General features: G+C 40.8%; 1 protein-coding gene across 1 annotated transcript in view; it reads right to left on the minus strand.

The window, feature by feature from the left end:
* CSMD1 (CUB and Sushi multiple domains 1) overlaps positions 1-17,445 on the minus strand; it is a 2,270,760-nt gene that overhangs the window by 150,748 nt on the left and 2,102,567 nt on the right. Inside the window, exon 50 of the mRNA XM_090033387.1 lies at positions 10,895-11,080. Coding sequence (XP_089889513.1) covers positions 10,895-11,080 — 186 coding nt within the window. The remainder of the gene's footprint in view (positions 1-10,894; positions 11,081-17,445) is intronic.

Genomic DNA, 17,445 nt, shown 5'->3' on the forward strand with positions numbered 1-17,445 from the left:
TGTGAGCTCTAATGAAACGGTTGCAGCAAGTTGAGTATCCAGTGTCCCACCTTTCAAAATGGTGATGAGGGTGCTCTAACTAAAGCTCTTTCAGAGAAATTTAGTTAAAGCACCCCCACCACTATTTTGAAATGTGGGATGCTGAATTCGTGAGATGCTGCAGCATGCTGGAGTGTTCTAATTAGAATGCTACAACAGACTTGAATAATCAAGTCTGCTCCAATGCATTCTAATCAGAACACTTCGGAACATATATAAAAGTGCCCTTTAAGACTTCAGATTATCCAAGTGTCAAATCACGATCCATAAAACAGGGATAAGAACACTTTCATACTACGCAGGGGTATTGCATGGGTAAACATGTTAGAGACTGTGAGGCACTCAGATACTATGGAGAAGTATTAGAAATACTTTCCATAATAGGTAACAAAAAAAATAGAATATAAAGATTGTGTTTCCTAAAAATTCAGTATAAGAGTAGAAGAAATGATATCCTTCAAAGTAATGGGGTACAATATCATTTGATAATTTCTTTCTCAGCTTGTCACAGCAAGAATCAGCATTTGTATTTTCATGATGACAGATGCAATTTAAAGTTGAGCTGATTAAAGTTAATAAAAAATAACTATTTCTAGTTAATTTTATTCCAAGTCATGAGAAAATGAAAGCTAAAGGCTCCTAATGACAGTGCAGTGGATTTGTGTGTGTTCAGAGTTTTCATTAAAAAATGAAAGGTCTCTGTTTCAACTGCAGGCAGACTTATATGGTCAATCCCTTCTATGTGTGTGAAATCCAAATGCTATCAGTGACATGAAAGTGGAAAGGTCAGAGACCTCTGGATAGCCAGTGGTCAACCCCGCCCCCACCGCCCCCATGCTGCTCTCTTGCAGTGGTGTTTGGTACCATGTAAACCAGTACAACCTGTTCGATGGTCAGGTTGTCAGGAACTAAACTGGCACCCCCATCTGGGCTAGCCTAAGTGAGGAAGTTGTGTGGACACCAGCAGGCCCCATCAAAAGATAGACTAAAACAAGACCTATTAAAGTACAGATGAGCTTCCTATGAACCAATGGCTATCCATACCTGGAGAGGAAATGGGAGTCACCATGGCACTTTGCCTGAAGAATCACCAATGATGATTCTAAGGTGCTCCAACAGTTGCAGTGGCCTCAGGACTGATTTGATTAATTGTACACTTAGTCAGTTTTTGGATGATAGCAAGTTGGATAAAGTGAAAGGCACTTTTAAGCTCAGGAATAGGCTCCAGAATTATCTGGATAGACTGGAGAAATGGTCTTCAGTCAATCAGCTGACATTCAACAAGGGCAAATTCAAAGTCTTTCACTTGGGACAAACTAATTGCATGAACATAACAGACTGGTGAATAATTGACTGGACTTCAGTACTACAGAGAAGGACCTGAGGGTTACAGCAAGTCAGAAGCCAAATATGAGTCAACAGTGTGCTCTTGTTGCAAAAAAGGCCAACACCATACTAGGTTGTACTAATGAGAGTTTCTATTGCAGATCAAAGTGATTTTTCTGCTCTGTTTGCCACCGGCGAGGCCTCACCTGGAGTACTATGTCCAGTTCTGGACTCCATACTTCAAGAAGGATGAGGACAGACTGGGAAGAGTTCAGTAGAGAGTGACAAAAATTATTAGGCACCTGTGAGACAAGATTTAAAAGGAAAGGCTGAAACAACTAGCAATATTTAATCTGTAGAAGACAAGACTGAGGGGAAGTCTGGTAAGAGTCTTCAAATAGATTTTCATAGATTTCATAGACATTAGTGTTGGAAGGGACCTTGTAAGATTATCAGGTCCAGCCCCCTGCCCAAGGGGCAGGAAGTCAGCTCAGGTCAAAAGATTCCAGTGAGATACATGTCCAAGTGTTTCTTGCAAATGCCCAGAGTAGGTGCTTGCAACACCTCTGGGGGAAGTTGTTTCAGGCCTCATGGCTCAGACAGGAAAGAAGTTTTTCCTTATGTCCAGCCTAAAACAGTCTTGCAGGCGTTTGTGACCATTAGACCTTGCCACACTCTGGGGTGCTCTGGTGAACAGGTGTACCCCCAGATTGTGATACTTTCCTTTTGTACTTAAGTACCTTTTGTACTTATAGGCTGCCACCAAGTCACCCCTAAGCTTGCGCTTCTCCAGGCTGAAGAGTCCCATAGCTCACAGCCTCTTTTCATAATCATGCACTCTGATCATGCACGTGGCTCTTCTCTGGGATCTTTCAAGCTTCTCCATGGCCTTCCTAAATTGTGGAGCCCAGATTAGGATGCAGTACTCCAGCTGTGGCCTCACCAAGGCTGAGTACAGCAGGAGGATGACATCCTGGGTCTTGCTTGAGATGCATCAGTAGCTGCAAGCCAGAGTTTTGTTTGCTTTGCCAGCTGCGATATTGCACTGGTGGCTCATATTCATCTTGTGGTCAATCATGACCCCCAAGTCTCTTTTGGTCATGGTGCTACCAAGTGTAGCATTGCCGAGCCTGTAAGTGTGATGTGGGATTTTATTGCTGGATGGAGCACCTTGCATTTCTCCATATTGAATGCCATCAGATTTTCATCCACCCACCTTGCAAGCCTATCGTCCTATCCTCAAATGTGGAGACTCTTCCCCGAAGTTTGGTGTCGTAAGTGAACTTCACCAGTCTGCTTTTGACACCAGTGTCCAGATCCTTTATGAAGACATTAAAGAACACAGGTCTGAGAATGGAGTCTTGGCAAGACCTACCCACAGCAAACCCATGCTGGCTATCCCTCAGAACATTGCCTTCTGTTAGCCTGTCAAGAATGGTTTCTTTGATAATTTTTTCCAACATCTTGCCAGGGATTGAGGCTAAACTGATTGGCTTGTAGTTTTTTGGGTCTTCTTTCCTCCCTTTCTTGAAGATGGGCACAACATTGGCTCTCTTCCAATCTTCAGGTACTTCACCTGAGCACCATGAGTTCTCAAATATTCTTGCCAGTGGTTGCGCTATGATGTCATCCAGTTCTTTTAGCACTCTTGGGTGCAACCTATCCAGACCAGCTCATTTCTGGGGGTCGAGCCTCTCAAGATGCTCCTACACAAGATCCATGGCAATGGTGGGTATACATCCATCATCACCCTGGTCATTCAGCATCATGTTAGGTAGGATGGTCCCTTTGGGCTGATGAAAAACTGATGCAAAGTAATCATTAAGCAGTTTGGCTTTTTCCTGGGTGTCGGTAGTGAGCCGACCCAGCTGGTTTAGCAGGGGTCCAATATTGCCCTTGTTTTTCTTTCAACTCCCCACATATCTGAAGAAAGACTTTTTATTGTCCTTAATTCATGTAGCCAGACGGAGTTCAGTTGCAGCCTTGGCTTTTCTAGTTTCCTCCCTGCAGGTGTGGACCAGTGCAGTATCCTCCTCCTTGGAGTTATTACCTGTCCACCATCTGTTATATGCCTCTCTTTTTAAACATAGGAGATCCGTGAGTTTCTTGTTGAGTGAAGGGGGTTGTTGAGCTCTTTTACCACCTTTCCTACAGGTGGGGATGGCCTTCCCTTGTGCTTCTAGGATTGCTTCCTTAAGGAGCAACCACTCATCATGAACTCCCCTCCCTGTGAAATCATGGCCTCTCAGCACCTTAAGAACAAGCCTCCTGAGCTTGTGAAAGTCATCTTTCTTAAAGTCAAGGACTACTCCATTGCTGGCTGACTTGCCAGCTTTGCAATGGATAGTGAAAGTGATCAACTTGTGGTCACTGTCACCCAGCTTCCCTTCAATTCTTAGGTTATTGATTAAATCATCTCCCTTGGCCAGTACCAGGTTCAACAGTGCTTTGCCTCCTGTTGGCCCATAAACTTTTTGCGACAGATAGAGCTCATCCATGCATGAAAGGAAGCTTTGTGATGGATCGGATTTCGACAAGCATTCATCCCATGCGATGTCCGGGTATTTGAAGTCTCCCATGACAACCATGGACTGAGAATGTGAAGGCTCAGCCAGTTCCCTGGAGAATTCCTGGTCAAGCACTTGTTCCTGGTTTGGAGGTCTGTAGAAGACTCCTATTATTGTATCCCGTTCACTATGTTTCCCTTGTATTCTAAGCCAATGGGTCTCCAGTCATCCTCCTTGGGTGCCAATCTCAGCTTGTAGGGATGTATAGCTCTCCTTCACATAGAGAGCTACACCCATGCCCTTTTTTTTGGCATGATCTCTCCTGTCCAGGTATAACCATTTATACCAATAGTTCAGTCATAGAAGGAGTCCCACCAGGTCTCCGTGATCCCTATGAGATCATAGTTTCTGCGTAGTTTCTGCTGTTTATTCCCCAAACTCCTAGCATTAGTGTACATAAGAGCGTCATTGGAGTCCCTAGCACTGGAAGCACATAAGAGTGTCATTGGAGGCCCTAGCCTTCCTTGTACTCATGGAGAAGCTCTGTTCCCGGGCTGGGGTAGGAGTGGGTTCCCTTGAGTATCCTAACCTGATAGTTTTGATGCTTAGTGAGCATCACTTCATATAGATGAATGATGATTTTAGAGAAGTTGGAGATGGGCTTTTTCTGTGCTTGTAGGGGTCAGGACTAGAAACAATGTCCTCAAGCTGCAGTAGAGAACATTTAGGTTAAAGAATAGGAGGAACTTTCTGACTATGAAAGTGGTCAAGCATTGGAACAGGCTACTTAGAGAGGCGTGGAATATCCACCCTGGACATGTTCAAGAGCAAATTGGACACACATGTGGCTGGAATGATTTAGTCAGAGACAATTCCTTCCAGCCCTACTTTTGTAAGATCCTGTGAACTAAGATTTGCTTGGTAATGGTGGCACTGCACTTCCGTTTTTATAATAGGCTTGTAGGTACTGTAATGTCCCAAGAAGCCTAGTATAGTAAAACCCATGTCATCCACTTCCCCAAAGGGGAAGCACCAGGCTAAGCTCCAGGCTATAGAAAAAGTACCAAATTAAATTAGGTGTTAATTGTTTTTGTGCTGCTGATGCAAGGTTTGTGCAGGGGTTTTCTGAATCACTTTTTGCAGGCTCATCTAAATTGTCTTGAGTTCCATTTCAGGTGTTCCAAGTCTTTGATCTGTGCAAAATTTACTGTGTCTACCTCACACAGTATTGCACAATGTCATTCTTCTATGTAAGGTAACTGGTGCAAGTTAGTTATGTGTTATAGATATGTGTTAATTGTTGTATCACACAAATCAAAAATGTTAGTATAGTGACCATTGTTTGTTTCATTATGTAACCAGCATGAGTCAGAATTTCAATGATCCAAAACTAGTTTAAGTAAATAATTAAAATGAAAAGAAACAAACCTCCAACATCTGCCTCAGGGATTACATTATCACAGATACTATGCAAAACATCCTGCATTTTTTCAGCTTTCATTTCAGTAAACCTGGGGGTAGAATGAACTAATTTATTTACCATTTACCTTTCTGTGCTGTTTGCTACTCATCACATCTGAGATGCTTCTATCTCTAGAGAGTAAGTTTATTTATCCTCACAGCAATGATACCACAAAAATAGGATTCTACTCAGATTTTCTCAGACTCTTCTGCACTTTACAAGCAGGTTAAGTTTGAAGAAACATGTTTTTTTAGTGGATGGGTAACTGGTTCTGAAAAAAATGGCCTTGATTTTGTTTCTCTGATTTCCAGAGAAGTCAGAAAAATAGGCTAATAAACTCAGAAGCTTTTTGACACTAGGACAATGTTTTTATTTAAATTTCTTATGTAAAGCCGCTTCAATATTTTTAGATTTTGTATAAAATTATTTTATTTTCTGAATTAACTGTAATGTGTTAGTTTCACTAGAGTATTTATAGAGTCCAGTATATATCTAGTAGAGTGCTTCCAAGAATTAGTTGTAATTTTGACCATATCTCAAAAGACGGTCTTGTGTATTATGAAGCCTTCCATCCACAAATAAGGCCACTGTTGGGATTCACACATGAGGACAACATCATCTCCCCATCATACCATAATAAATATTTACAAGGAAAAGAAAAATTAGAAAGTGTGTGTACTTCTAGAAAATCACAGCTGAAAATGAGAAGAGCTGGATTCAGCTTTTCTCTACAGTCTGCTATCAAATTTCTTCTATGTTTGTTAAGAGCAGCTATAGGTCTCCCTGCTAAAACATCTCAGGAATTGTATTTGTAAAAGGACCTGATTACTTTGCTATCTATGGCTAAAAGCAGAACCGATAAAAAACACAAATATGTATAATCTTGGAAATTCCAACTTTTTTAAGGAAAAAAGAGGTTCTGAATCAGAATAGAATCTTGAAAATTATAATTCCATCACAAAGAAACATTATAAAATTGTTATATTCAGAAATATTGAGATATTTTAATTCAGTAATGATGAAATACTCTGTATAAATATTAGTCTATAAAATATGGCATTTATATGCATACACAGAGTCTCTATATGCAAAGAGTCTCTTTGTGTAAACACACATACCCAGACTATACATATATGCATATACACATGCATATAGTAACATTACCTTTTTATTTTAATTATTAGCCAGTATTTTGGGAATCTGATTTTTCCCTCCTTGGTGCTATTTGGTTTGTTTTCAAGAAGTGTACATACATAGAACCTTTTTTCTCTGAACACAGTACTTAAACAACAGCAGACAGTTTGCTCACGACTCCAAATGTGCCTTTCTTGCGGGTCCTCTACCACAGGGAGCTTTGGTAGTGATAACTTTCCAGACCAGTTTCACATCTGATTCTCTTACTGTCTGCTGTTTATTTTGCTCCTCTAGTTTTTTTTTTCTTTTCTTATTCTAACACACATAGCCCACCCCCACCCCATGTGCTCCCATGTCCCCTTCAGTAGTGAACACAGCCCATCCCCCACTCCCCCCCGGATGAGCTACCTGTGGCCCCATCCCATTCCCTGCCTGAGCCCTGTGGCCACTGATTCTGGCCTTGGGCCCCAAGCCCCACGCACTGTCTGAGCTGGGCAGCAGTCTCAGCCCGAACTCCAGCCCAACTCCCTCACTCCCTGACTGTGGAGGTCTCAATTCCCCTCCCCCCGGCTTACCTATGGGAGCTGCTCTCCAGGCTGCCAGTGTATGTTTGCATGTGCACACATGCACATGGGTCTCCCTGATGATCACTCTCCTCCTGTTCAATGGGTGACTGGTACCCCCTTAGCTTGGGGGAGTTATGTGTGGAAGGGGGGTCCCCCACGGATGATCCTGCTGACTGGGGAGATCCCCATGGCTGATTTCACTATGCCCAATCACTGCAGCCACTTCCAGCAGTGGCAGCAGCCACTTCTGGGAATGGCTGCAGCCATTGGCCGGCACTTGTAAAGGGGGCACCAACACTCCCATCTGCCCCTCTTGCCCATCACCTAAGCAGCGAGTGCAGCCAGTCAGAGGGTGTACCCCCTATGAGTTGCCACTGGCCCTACGGCCTTGCAGGCTGGAACTCTAGCCAGTCATGGAAAACAATCATCCTTGACTGCAATGGGCTGCTGAAGAAGACAGTCGAGGGGGACTTTTTCTTTTTTATATGTGTCTATATGCCACATGCAAAACACATGCAGGAGAACGTGACAAGCTGTCTTTAGTTTCTCAGTAAGAATTTTATTTGGCTCTCCCTTTAAAGTTTTTCAGTTCCTTCAGTTTCATCCAATGCTTTTCAAGTGCACACAAGTAACTATTTTTATGACTCAGTTTAGCTACTATAGTTGTCTCTAAAAAGGATCAACCTCCATGCTGTCCATCTGCTGTCCATCGTCTGTACACAACCTCTTCTAAAGTTAATGCTACTACACCCTTATGTAGAAACTCATGTGAAAACTGAGGTAGAATAATCAAATCTATTAGTTTTCATGTTGCACATAAGGGAATAATCTCCTGAACCTAAGAGAATGAATAGAGTTGGATGGCTTCCCACTCACAAATTTCTCTCAGCATCAGTTGGGAGAGGAAAAGAAAGAGATGCTGAAAACCAACAGCCAGTTATGGCTCCCAGGTATCTTTCCAGAATCTGGAAGCTACTATAATTTGTGACAGTTTGTGTAGGTTCCACAAAGTCCATCCATCAACTGAGGAAGCCACAGCACTTTGAACTTCAGCCACTTCCCTTTTCTGCCTTCAGCTTGACATCTTCTGTGACATTGAGGTCAGAGAGATATGAGCCCTATTTAGCTTTATGCCTCAGTTTTGATGATAAAACCATTTGTCTCTTCCCTGCTCCCTAGCCTGAGGGAGAAACAGCATGTGCTGACAAAGCCACCCTGACTTCCATATTGCAAGGAACAAACACATACCCTAAACCTGCTTCAAACTGCATAATGTGTACAATCAAACTCTTCTAATCATAGCATTGTACAAAGTAGATGGTTGCCTATGAAAATGCATACCTCTCTGAACCACTTAGTCTCCAAGATCCCCTGGCCTACCTTTATCCTGACTTTAGACAAACAAGGCTAAATACCTCTATATTCTATTCTTTGTGTGATATCATCTGACAGATAAACATTAACTTATTATGCCCTAGGTCACATGCAACAATTCTCCTAGAAGAATTCCCAAAAATTCACCAGAAAAAGAATATTTTTGGAAAAGTCGAGCTATGTTCAGGACAACATCACAAACTAAATCAGTTGTGCTCAACCTTTTGGTCCTATAGCCTGGATGAGTGATGTGGTGCCAGTCCATGTGCTAGATCCGCAAGTTTGGAGCCCAGATCAAACCCCATATACCTGCACTGCCTACATTGGGCCCTGTATTCCCAGATGCCACTTCATGTTACCTGGATCAGGCCCAGTGCATCAGGATGCCACCTTGCTGTGCCAAATCGGGTCCCATGCACCTAGATCCATATTTGCACCACCCAGAAAAGGCCCTTCATGCCCCGATCATGCCTTGTGCCCATGTCCAATTCATGCATGTGATCTAGCAGGGCCATGCTACCTTGCGTACTGGGCTTTTTCATGGGTTTGGAAATGTGGGAGTAGGGGAGTGGCAATTAATGCTGCCACCACTCCCCCACCGCCAAAGTTCTGAACCCATGGGGAGCCCTGTGGGCCAGATGTCACAGCTCTGTAGGTGAATCTGGCTCACAAGTCAGGGGTTGAATATCCCTGATATAAAAGCTTTAAGTATTTTATCCTAAAATTGGAGAATTTTACCCAATGTAAAAAAAAAACAAGGCAGTTCTAAGCTGAAAAGGCAAAAAAGTTATCTTGGAACATAGTTGCTGGGAAAAATCTATTTTATTAGAGCTGAAAAACACAGAAGATAACTGTTGATTGGTCACCTGAAGGAGACAAGTAGGGTTCAAAGTCTTTTTGTGAAACACTGTAAAATATTTCCTTATCTTAATCCTTTCTAATTATTTGTCAAACTGTTTTGGTCCACTTTCACCTCTCCATTTTTTCATTCTCATTTATTCAAACTGTATGCACTACTACAATAAAAACACCAATTTTCCTGCTTTTTTTAGAGCAAACAATTGATTCAAAGTAACGTAATATAATTTATGCAGCTTCTCACCTCTACGTGTCCAATCCAAAACTGACTGTGCTTGGCAGAATGCCATCTGATGGCTTATGTGGAAATCAACATGTTGGTTGCTTTATTTTCATAAACCATAATCCAGAACTACAGTCAAAATCTTTTCAAGCCCATCACATCATTGAGGTTACTCAGCTACCCTTCTATCATTATTAAGGATTCCTGTACATTAGGTGAGCTGTAATAAATCAGTCCTGTGTCTTTCAAGGCTATGTTGTTCAGTTGTGGATGTCTGAGTTAATTTGTAAATCAAGTGCATACATTCAAGACTATGAAGTCCAAGTAGCATTTTTTAACTTAAGAAAGTTAAAAAAACCGGAAGTATCTCTCATAGGCAAAGGAACGTTTTAGTTGTATTCCACCTACATGGGCAAACCAATTACAATTTTAAAAACAGTTTAAACAATGAGAGTTTTTATATATATAAAAACAATTTACTTCATTATTTTTCCAGTGTTATTTTTGCAACATGGAAAGGGGCCTAAAGCTCATATTAAATTCATAGCTTAAACAGTAATTTATTAATAGTATTTCAATTCCCTATCAATATCAGGGCTCCACTGGGTTGGATGCTGTACAAACATTTTAAGAAACAGACCCTGCTTTTAATAATTTACAATCCATATTGAAATAAATTGTGACAGGCAATAGTAACTGAAAGATGTCAGGAGAAGGACTGGGCATAATAATGGTAACACAAAGATGAGAAGTGCATATTATTTCTGGGCATTTAAGTCAGATTTCTTTTAAAAGTTAAATAAGAAATAATAAATATAATAGGTCTTTGCGTTATGCCTACTATAGTTACTTCCAGTGAATGCATGCCCAAAATACTTTTATTTGTTGGCAGAGGTGAGCTCGTGTATACTTAAAACACTATGAACACACAGTTCTTATTGCCAAATTAGGGGAGAGATTCTCAGCTGAACACAACTTTGTTTAGCATTAACCTCAGCAATGCAACAATGGCCTCATGTCATCTTTTTATTCTGTGATCTTGATAAAATCTTGAAAATTGGACTTAGTGGTGATTAGAACAGCCTCAGGTCTTCATGCTTGTAGAGTGTAGGGAGAGTGGTCCCTAAGAGACCATTCTGCAACTAGGGATTCAGCATGGAGGGTGGTAAAGAGCTAGGTACAATAGATGACCACACATGAAGAAATGTTTTTATAGCTGGTTAAGAAAGCTTTAAGGCTGTTTTACATTACTCTTAATTTAAAAGAATGTTTCACTCCTGCATGAAAATTAATCCCACAATGGCCAAAAAAATGAGTTCCATGTACAGAAAGCTAACATTCACTAGAGAAAATTTCTCAGACCTAACTCAAGAGAAACATGCCTGAGAAATATATGCACACTTACGTTTACAGACAGGTGGCCTCCCTTTGTTACTCCATAATCCATCTTCTTGACACACTGCTGTTGCTTGTTGACTAGATTCTAGCTTGAAGCCCTCCTTGCATTCATATATCACTCTACTGCCCAAAGAGAATTCATTACCCGTAACTGAACCATTCCCTGGAGATTCTGGAATACCACAGGATACAGCTGAAAAAGTGGGGACAAAAAGTAAAAATCTGGTATCTTCTGGTATTATTTAAAAAAAAAATCACATTTACCCTCAATAATCAGAAACAGTATATGAATAATAATTAGCTTGTATCCCTTTGATTGGTAACTAGTGGAAACAATTTATATTACCTTTATAACATTCTAACGTTTTTCAATGATACTTTAAAATGCATGAGTAAATTAGAAAATACATTTTGTATTAGCAGGCTCTCTCATATATTGGCTCTTATTTAGTGCAATTTCATGACCTCTGCAGCATAAAGCTTAAATTATCAGAAGAAATATATGGCCCAAAGTTTATTTATTGGTCTAAAAGTAATTGCCCAGCAAGTATCCAGTATTATGAGCCCAAAGTAAAAAATATAGGAACATAAGACTGGAAGGGACTATGGTACAGTTTCCTGCTGCACAAGCAAAGAGAATTACATATATATATAGGGTCTGCAGTGGTATCAGTGGTATTTACTTTCTCATGCCCCAAAGCACTCCAAACAAGCTGTGTAAAAAACTAAGGGCTTTGTTACATGGCGAGTTAAGGCAGCTTCTGGAGCGCTGAAAACCTGAACTGGCTACATGTTAACAACTTTTGAGTGACTTAAAGCACTCATTATTTGGCTTAACATTACACCACTCCAGGGCAGGTTTATCTCTAATCTGCCTAATTTTGGCCTGTTCCATTAACTTGTGGACACTCTTCATAGATTTCCTGCTCATGTTGAAGTACTCCAGCATCCCAGAACACAGTGGATGAAAAGGGATACTGGGGCACAAAGGGGCCAGGCACAGCACCTTGGCCCCCTGGGGTCATTGTGCCTGGTGGCTGCAATACCTCCCACCATCGCTTGCTCCCACGAGAAGCAGAGTGAGCCAGTCTGAGTAAGGGGGCACTGCCTCCCCAGCACTGCTAACATCAGCTGTTCCAGGACTAGCAGCCGGTGTGAGTAACAACGGGAGACAACACAGCTGCCAGGCACTCCAGGGCTGTAGCACTCACTGTGGCCAGCAGAAGCAGCAAGTCTGTCCTTTCTCTAGCTCCTAGTCCTGCTCCTGCTCACCAAGCCTCTAGTGGCAAGTTACAGTTAGGGGCAGTCAGAGCAGGTTTTTCACCTGATCTTTGGTACAAATTCAAAAGTCTAAAAACATATAGTGTACCATAGGAAAAGATTACAAGAGCTGCATGGCATTGCCAAATTCCTTGAATACCTGCAATAGTAGCTATAGTGGTCCCAAAAAGTAGGTCATGCCCCATGCTGCAGGAAAAGAAAAAAGACTCCTTTTTAATCTCAACTATTGCTTTTTGACCCTCAATCTGTTAATTCATTTGACCTGTAGCATATGAGCAGAAACACCAGGAACCTGAAATTTTCTCAGGACCGCTAAGGACATCAAACCACCCATCTCAACCTATGGCCATCCTTTAATGCTTAAAGAGGAAGGTAAGCTAGACATTCAGGAAAGAAAGCAAAAAAATCTTCCTGAACCCTGCAGTAAAGCATCAGCAGAAGACATGAAACCTGGGTTTAATTGGTTAAAAGTCAGTGAATATTGATCAGTTAGAAACTTCTAATCAGTACTTCATGAAAACTATTCGCCTCCTTTCTCTGAATTCTTAGCATGTTTGCATCTTTCCATTTTTACTATTATTTAATTTGATTAACTTATTTTATTTATTTACTTAACATTATTATTAAAGTCACTCTATCAACTCATGTATGTAAAGTTAAGCACATAGTTTAATGCTTTGTTGGTCCACACCAGATTGTTTAGTACCAGGCAGAATAAACCTTATTCCCTATTCACACCTTGAAGAATAATTGCTACAAATAAAAGTGCTTGAGAAATATCTTCAATTTCCTTCTCTGAAAGAGGCAATATCCTTCATTAACAATTCTCCTTGAGCTTCCAACCTACTAACACTGTTGTTGTTTCTTTAACTGTCCCGCCCCAGACAACTTTATTCAACCTCACAAAATTTAATTTCTTTTCCACCCACTGGTGCAACTACATAAGATGTTTTACTGTGCAGTAGCATAATTTGCTGCACAGTAAGCATGTGCATCTACATGTACACATGCTTACTGTGTAGTAAACCTCACTAATTGTGAGTCAATTTGCTACCTGCAACGCAAGTAGCAAATTTACTTGCAATTACAGATTCAGCATTAGCGCTCATGTAGATGCCTGACCAGGAGCAAATATTTTCCCCATCAGCCAGCCACCAGAGTGTGAGAAATTGCTCCCTACCCACAGGAGCTGCTTGCTGCCAGGGCAGGCTTTGGGGTGAGGACTATGTTCACCTGCCCTGGCAGCAGGAAGCTCCAAGCCCCCAACTCCAAGATTGCAATTCGGGGAGTAAAGGATGAGAAACTCTTATCTCCCAGCTCCAGTTCTGTGACAGCAGGGCTGGCACTGGGAGGTCCTTATCTCCCAGCACCAGCTCCATGATTGTGGGGCTGCTGCTGGGAAATCCTTATCTCCCAGCCTGAGCTGGTGCTGGGAGCTCCATGCTGGCAGGCCTGGGGAACCTGTTCCCCATCCAACTCCATGCTCCCTGGCTCCCCAGCCTGTTCCCCACCCAGCTTTGCACTCATGGAGCTGAGCAAGGAACAGCATCTGCCTTAACAACTGTGGAGGGTGGGGTGAAGGGTGCATGGGTGCGATAAGTCCCATCCCTCTGTCCCAATCTGCCAGTGGGGCAGCTAACAGTGAGCTGAGGGCTGGGGCCAGGAGCTCCCTGCTGCCAGGGGACAGCTGTCTCCTGGACCAGTGCTCCCTGCCAGCATCTTGGCTGGCACCCAGGGCTCATATTTTTCCATGATTAAAATGAAACACCACTCTCTCTCACTCTCTCTCTCTCTCTCTCTATATATATATATATAAATGTGGATTTGGGGTTACTTTTTTAAAACTGAAAATTGGGGATTGATTTTGAGATCAGAGAAAACCAGGATGCCTGCTGATCTGCTGAACATCTCATCCTCCCCCTTTCCTGAAAAAGCAAGAAAGAAATCTGAAGGAATTGAATTTTATTTTCTAGCTTGGTTTTAAAATGGTTAGCAATCTGCAGGGGCTAACTCCTAGACATCTGAATAAATCAGTAAACTGGCAAAGGTGTTATATTTGCCCATGGCACGTAAAAAAAAGTTATGCTTTTACAGTCTTAAAAAATAATGTTTGTTTTAAACAGTTGCTGGGAGCACACAACATTATTTAAATTTAGCCCCTGCTGCTTAGCCATTGTATCTGGCCCCTAGTCTTAATGGCATTTATGCACTATACATTTAATACTGCATAGTGAAATAGTTGTTGCATCCTTGGGATAAGAACCTAGAGTCTCCATCCTTTGACAGTAATGTCTAGCTCACTATGGCTTGTTCTGCTCCTAACCCCATATTTCTTCTTGTCTTGACTGCCCAGTGGGCCAGCTTCAAAAAGACACCTGGAATGTGCTCCAGGAAATTCCCAGCCCAGTCTGGCGGTCAGAGCCCTTTATAAGGAAGGGAGAAAGTGAGCTAAAAACACTTTCTGGGTAGTAATGCTAGAACTGAGCCTTCCACACCCTAGGAAAGTGACCTAATTACTGGATAAAGAAGTGGGTGAGGTTTCCTCCTATGGTGTCAACCATAGGCTACCTACGCTTTTCTCTGACTGAGGTTTCAGGGGCTCACACATCATTACACTTGCAGTTGGGCAATACTATTCCAACCCAGAGTTTATATGGCTATAATACAGCATTTTGAGTGTGTGAGGAAGGGTAGAACAGGACAGCTTCATAGGTACAAATATATTAAACTGTGACTCAAGGCCAAAAATCATACTTGCCCAGCTCTGTAAGTTTGATTTAGGTGCCTAAAAGTGAAACAGGATTTTACCTGACGTTTTTAGATCCTACATTTCTGTAAAAAGTTTTTTAGAGGTCAGTTTTTATGATAAACTGGACTTGAAATAAAAAACTCTGCCCCATTTCTATATTCAGTTGTAAGAAGCAAAGCAAAATTGATATAAGGAAGGAAAGGACGGTCTTTATTTGGAGCCTATTAAATATATATGAAAAAAGAAACACATTTTTAATTCATTTTGTCATTTACCTGCTTCAGTATAAATGATTAATTTCACCATGTATTTTCATGGTACCATAAACATGAAAGCAGAGCTGTTTGCATTATTTCAGAGCTGTCACATTTGGTATGTTTAAATTAAACTACAGCACAGTGTTTTGAATATGATTATAATGGGGCAAAATAAGTACTGTGAAGTGATGAATGTGTTTCACTTTGCTCCTTAGTCTATTACAATTGTGTTTGCTCCCATCTGGAATATGCCAAACTTCACACACAAGTGGAACTAGAAGAATGTAACAAAACAAAACACTTCATTCGCAATATTCACATTGGCTTTTTCTTTTTTACTACCCTACCACCAAATTTTCATGGTGAACACAATTTGACAGCTGGGAAGCCTTTGTCTGCACTCAAAAACTGGTAAAAAGTTGAACTCCCACTGTGTTTTTTTACTTATTAAAAATTGCCATGCTCCCTATTCCCAATTGTTTTGTAATTTTTTTTTCTGTTCACAACAAACTTTGGGCAAAATTTCCTGCGCTCCCAAACAGAAACTCTCTTTCAATTTGTTTCTGCCTTGCGGCAGAGTAGCTAAAGGATTGGCCTGGGATGCAGTGGGTTTCATTTCAATTTCTTCTCAGTGTTTACAGAGGCTCTTTTTCAGCTTTTTCTTCTGGTGCCAAAATCTCAGCCTCTGTTTTAAGAATGGCAAAAATAAGGGCTTAAATTTTAAATCATAGCCAGGCCTAATTCTGTTCTCCTTAAATAAGATGAAAAATGGAGGAACCTCTTTGAATTCAGGAGTTTCTATTGAAGCAGAAATAGAAGCAGAATTTGGTTCTCTGTCACTTAAAAAATGCTTAATTCATTTTATCAGCAAAACAGCTCTGCCAGGGACTTATTGCTTCCACTCTACCAAAGTAACAGTATTAAATAGGCTTCTTAGGCAATCCTCCTTATTGCATGTCATGCTGCAGAACAAAATATATATAATATTCCATTTTATCTTCACCTTCCCACAAACTACACCAAAACAAATCTGTTGTTATGCCAGTCCTGATAAGCTGCATAGTGTATCACGGCACCCTGATCTTAGCATCTTCATCTGTCACTTCCACTCTTATTATTTCCCTTTACTACTTTTCTTCCACTTAAGCTTCACAGTTAACTACCCACTTTGTTTCCTTTTCCCCTCTCTTATACAGGGATATTGTTGATGATCTTTCTACTCCTTAGGTTCGAAGTTATCACTGCGATAGTTCAAACTACTAATTATAGCTGTACCTCCTGGTGCTGCTCCAGTTATAGTCAGTCCAATTATGTGTTGCTCATGTCTCTCCCAATAATGCTAGTAGTGGAAAAAGGTATTCCTGCTGCTACTGCTGTCCTGATAATACCAGCAGTGTCCAAACAAGATATATCAGCATTATTGGCTTGAATAAAGTAATATTAACAGCAAACACACCTGCATTTTGGAGTAAAGTTTGATTAAAAGAACTAACTAAAATGGTATTTGGTCATTTATCATCTGAGAGAATGTCAATGCTGTTAAAATCTTAAGTTCACTGAAGCGACTCTCAGCTTCCCACATGCTTGATAAAATGGCTAAGAGCAGTCTGAGAAAATTGTCCAATTCAATCAATGGTCCTATATTTCTCAGGTCAAGGATTAGAAGAGACTTACAGCCTCCAGGACAAAGATTCACTTGTACTCATTCATGAACACTTCCAGCTGAGTTATGTGCATTCATACAGTGAATAATGGATTGGTCTTTAAACTTAATTATATCCATTGTTTTGCATTGCAGCAAGATACACTTCCTCCAAACAAAAGATAATCAATGCAAGCTAAAAACCTACTTACTACCTAGAAATGGAAATACAACTTCAATTGTTTAAATATTCATCATCAAAAATATTTTCCTGCTTCTACAGGAGTGCTTTCCCAATTTCCCTCTTCTCATAAGAGACAGAAATTGAGATTTAGTCAAAATATGTTCATAAATACTGTATGAAAATACCTTACATGCAAATGCAGTTATGGTGATATATGCCACAAAGAATATTTAAATAAATAAAACAGGGTCAATCATGCAGTAATTTGACTAATATGTCATGTTTTGAAAAAATATTGCAAGCAATTCCTGAAAGCTGAAGTTCCTCCTGATTTAATTAAGTTAAATCAGTGATAAATTTGGTCCAGTACTGTATCTATATTTAGAAATATGGACTTTTTTTTTATTTCTGTGTTCTATGTATGAAAATGAATGTCTTCAAGAAA

The sequence above is a fragment of the Crocodylus siamensis genome, chromosome 1, assembly GCF_052110815.1.
Source record: "Crocodylus siamensis isolate JL-2025a chromosome 1, ASM5211081v1, whole genome shotgun sequence".
In the NCBI taxonomy this organism is placed as follows: Eukaryota; Metazoa; Chordata; order Crocodylia; family Crocodylidae; genus Crocodylus; species Crocodylus siamensis.